Source organism: Lathyrus oleraceus, unplaced genomic scaffold, assembly GCF_024323335.1.
Source record: "Lathyrus oleraceus cultivar Zhongwan6 unplaced genomic scaffold, CAAS_Psat_ZW6_1.0 chrUn0036, whole genome shotgun sequence".
Taxonomy (NCBI): Eukaryota; Viridiplantae; Streptophyta; class Magnoliopsida; order Fabales; family Fabaceae; genus Lathyrus; species Lathyrus oleraceus.
Window position 1 is genome coordinate 150,423 of NW_026112427.1, and position 4,578 is coordinate 155,000.

The following is a 4,578-nucleotide window of genomic DNA, read 5'->3' on the forward strand; positions in this document are numbered from 1 at the left end:
GGGGAAAGGTAGACGCCTGAATGGGTTAGATTCCCATACGGTGCAAGAGACCCTAAGTGGGTTAGAGTCCCATCACTAGGGATTAAGCCTCATAGAAGACCCGATATCCACCGCGAAAGTCGAATCATATGAGCATGCATGAACCAGACCTGGCTTAGACGTAAGTCCGTTGGGGAATTGATGTTTCGTGATCTGAATAATGATCATGGTTGAGCTGTGAGAATTCAGGTGCATGTTGCCATACACCGTGCCGCTAGGCGCTTATGTATTTCAGTACTAGTTTTACACTATGTATAATATGTATTCTAGACATATATTATCTATGGGTGTTACAGTTGGTATCAGAGCAGGTCGTATCCTCGACCTAGCCATGAAATATGATAAGTATTTCTTTCTACCTCATATGTGGGTTGTCATCATTGTCTTTGGTGTAAATTCGTAGTATTGGGCCTGATCAACTTAATCCTATTTGTATCACATTCAGGATCATGGCTGACAGGCGCAGAGGTCGTGGTAGATCCAGAACCCAGAATTCAGACTCTGAACCGCCAAGTGGTAGTGAAGGTTTTCAATGGCCTCAGTTTATGCAAAAGATGCAACAACAACATAACCAATTCATGCAACAGAGGATGCAACTGTGGAATGATGGTTTACATCATCGAGGGGTTCCACAAGGAGCTGCAGGTGGTAGTTTCCGAGAATTCTTCCGCATGAACCCTCCTAAATTCCATGGTGGTTTGAATCCTGTGAAGGCTCAGGAATGGATAACCAGCATGGAAAGAATTTTTCAAGGAGTACCTAGGGATTTGGAGCATTTTAAGACTATTTTCCTAGATATGTATTTTCCTAGTTCTTTGAGGACTCAGAAAGAGTTTGAGTTTCAACAGCATAGACAAGGTACTATGATAGTAGTTGCATATCCTGAGATGTTCGAAGATATGGCTTCTTATTCTAGACAGGCCGCGTACACACATGATGAGAGGTGGAAGATTAATCAGTTTCTTTTTGGTGTGAGGGGTGAAATTTCTCATAGTGTTTCTCAAAGGGAACTCACTACTTATGCTAAATTGTTAAGGCAATACTATGTGGATAAGAACAGTTTGAAGAAAGTTCAAGAAGAAAGGGATCAGTATAGGAGTGGACAGAGAGACCAAGGGAGGCTAGGTAGCCAGTTCAGGCCTAGACCTCAGGCTTTCAAAGGAAAGCAGGTGCAACATGCAAGACCTAACCATCCTCCTCAATGTCAAGTGTGTAAGAAGTCTCATTTGGGAAGATGTGCTGGAAGTGGAATTAGGTGTTTTACTTGTCAGAGGGAGGGATACATATCTAGGAATGTCCTCAGAATAAGAATCAGATGCAGGGGAGGAGCACCGGTCGAGTTTAAACTTTGGATGCAAGGAAGTATAAGAGCAACAATGCCTTAATTGCTGGTACGTGTCTCGTCAATGATCATCCTTATTTTGTATTGTTTGATTGTGGGGCGACGCACTCTTTTGTATCAATTTAGTGCATGAAGCATCTTGGTTTGCAAGTAATTCCTTGTCTCCTCCTATGGTGGTTACTACCGCCATGGATGATGTAGTTGAGGCACCGTTGATTTGTGAAAATTGTTTGCTCTCGGCGAATGGTAGAAGTTTCTAAATTGATCTCATTTGTTTACCACTTAAGAAGGTTGATGTGGTTTTGGGGATGGATTGGCTTTGCGCCAATTCAGTGTTTATTGGATGCGAAGAGAAATTGATTATCATTCCATCTAGTGAAGCTAATCCAAAGGATGTATTAACTACTATCTTGGAAGGTACGGTTGGCATGGTTAATTTCTTATTTGAGAAGGAAAAGTCAGTTCTCTTGGTACTAACCAAGGAATCTCGCTATAATCTAAGTGTTACACAAATTCCTATCGTTTGTGAATTTCCAGAAGTTTTTCCTGAGGATGTCACCGCTCTTCCCTCCTGAAAGGGAAATGGAATTCTCTATTGATCTAATACCTGGGACGACTCCAATCTCCGTTTCTCCGTATCGCATGGCGCCACTCGAGTTGAGAGAGTTGAAGAATCAATTGGAAGAGTTGTTAACCAAGCACATCATCTGACCTAGTGTCTCACCAAGGGGAGCTCTAGTGTTATTAGTAAAGAAGAAGGACGGTAGTATGAGGTTTTGTATTGACTATCGCCAGTTGAATAAAGTTACCATTAAGAGTAAGTATCCTCTGCCAAGGATAGACGATTTGTTAGATCAGTTGAAAGGAGCTTGTATGTTCTCGAAGATTAATTTGCGATTGGGCTATCATGAAATAAGAGTTAATAATTTGGATGTACCAAAGACCGCATTTAGAACCCGATATGGCCATTATCAGTTCCATGTAATGTCATTTGGTGTGACGAATGCCCCTGCTGTTTTCATGGACTATATGAATCGGATATTCCAACCTTACTTGGACCAGTTCATGGTGATATTTATTGATGACATTCTTATTTATCTTCGTGAGTTCTAACAGCATATAAGCAATTGTACGTAAGTTCATTCCTTTAAGAAAAAAGAATAAACCCTAAACCCTAAACCTTAAATATAAGCAATTGTAACATCATATAAGCAATTGTACATAAGTTTAGTCCTTTAAAAAATGATAATCTAAAAGATCGAATCTCATTCTCCGTTTGTTCTTCATTTTATGTTTTTTTAACATATTGTAAAATTCTACTCCCTCTATCTCAAATTATAAATCATTTTCTCTAGACTTACGTGCAATTGCTTATATACTGTTAGAACTGTTTTCCCTAAAACCCTAAACCCTAAACTTTATATATATATATATATATATATATATATATATATATATATATATATATATATATATATATATATATATATATATATATATATATATATATATATATATATATAAGGTTAAAGATTTAAGTCTTTTTTATTTTTATTTTTTGTATTTGAATTGTTTATTTAAAAAAAAGGATAAAACATAGGTGCAGTTCAAATGATATTTATGGTGCTTTTTTTCATTCATAAGGCGATATCTGTCTAAAACTTAACGTCACATTCAGATCCTCTAAAAAAACATGACTGTGTCGTACATTTATTTTTCCAAAAATGGGAGATTAACTCCACATGTTATATCATGAACGGAAAACAGTTCTAACAGCATATAAGCAATTGTACGTAAGTTTAGTCCTTTAAGAAAATGCTAATCTAAAAGATCGAAACTCATTCTCCGTTTGTTCTTCATTCTATGTTTTTTTTAACACATTGTAAACTACTACTCCCTCTATATCAAATTATAAACCATTTTCTCTAAACTGACGTACAATTGCTTATATACTATTAGAACTGTTTTCCCTAAAACCCTAGACCCTAAACCTTAAATATAATTATATATAAGCTTAAAGATTTAAGTCTTTTTTATTTTAATTTTTGTAATTAAATTGTTTATTTAAAAAAAAGATAAAACAAAGGTGCAGTTCCAATGATATTTTTGGTGCTTTTTTTCATTCATAAGGTGATATCTGTCTAAAACTTAACGTCACATTCGGATCCTCTAAAAAAACATGATTGTGTCGTACATTTATTTTTCCAAAAATGGGATATTAACTCCACATGTTATATCATGAATGGAAAACAGTTCTAACAGCATATAAGCAATTGTACGTAAGTTTATTCTTTTAAAAAAATGCTAATCTAAAAGATCAAATCTCATTCTCCGTTTGTTCTTTATTCTATGGTTTTTTAAACATATTGTAAAATTCTACTCCCTCTATCTCAAATTATAAATCATTTTCTTTAAACTTACGTACAATTGCTTATATACTGTTTGAACTGTTTTCCCTAAAACCCTAGACCCTAAACCTTAAATATATATATATATATATATATATATATATATATATATATATATATATATATATATATATATATATATATATATATATATATATATATATATATATATATATATATAAGCTTAAATATTTAAGTCTTTTTATTTTAATTTTTGTAATTGAATTGTTTAGTTAAAAAAAAAAAGATAAAACATAGGTGCAGTTCCAATGATATTTTTGGTGATTTTTTTCATTCATAAGGTGATATCTGTCTAAAACTTAACGTCACATTCGGATCCTCTACCAAAACATGACTGTGTCGTACATTTATTTTTCCAAAAATGGGAGCTTAACTCCATATGTTATATCATGTATGGAAAACAGTTCTAACATCATATAAGCAATTGTACGTAAGTTTACTCCTTTAAAAAAAATGCTAATCTAAAAGATCAAATCTCATTCTCTGTTTGTTCTTCATTCTATGTTTTTTTTAACACATTGTAAAATTCTACTCCCTCTATCTAAAATTTAAAATCATTTTCTCTAAACATACGTACAATTGCTTATATAATGTTAGTACAGTTTTCCCTAAAACACTAGATCCTAAACCTTATATATATATATATATATATATATATATATATATATATATATATATATATATATATATGTATGTATATATATATATATATATATATATATATATATATATATATATATATATATATATATATATATATATATATAT

General features: G+C 33.0%; 1 protein-coding gene across 1 annotated transcript; it reads left to right on the top strand.

Moving 5' to 3' along the window:
• Positions 1-488: 488 nt before the first annotated feature.
• On the top strand, positions 489-1,424 carry LOC127112075 (uncharacterized). Its single transcript, XM_051046265.1, has one exon. It carries the CDS (start codon positions 489-491, stop codon positions 1,422-1,424), a length of 936 nt encoding a protein of 311 aa, XP_050902222.1.
• The last annotated feature ends 3,154 nt before the right edge of the window (positions 1,425-4,578 follow it).

Excerpts from the sequence above, each read along its gene's own strand:
- LOC127112075 (XM_051046265.1), top strand. The coding sequence starts at position 489 with ATGGCTGACAGGCGCAGAGGTCGTGGTAGATCCAGAACCCAGAATTCA.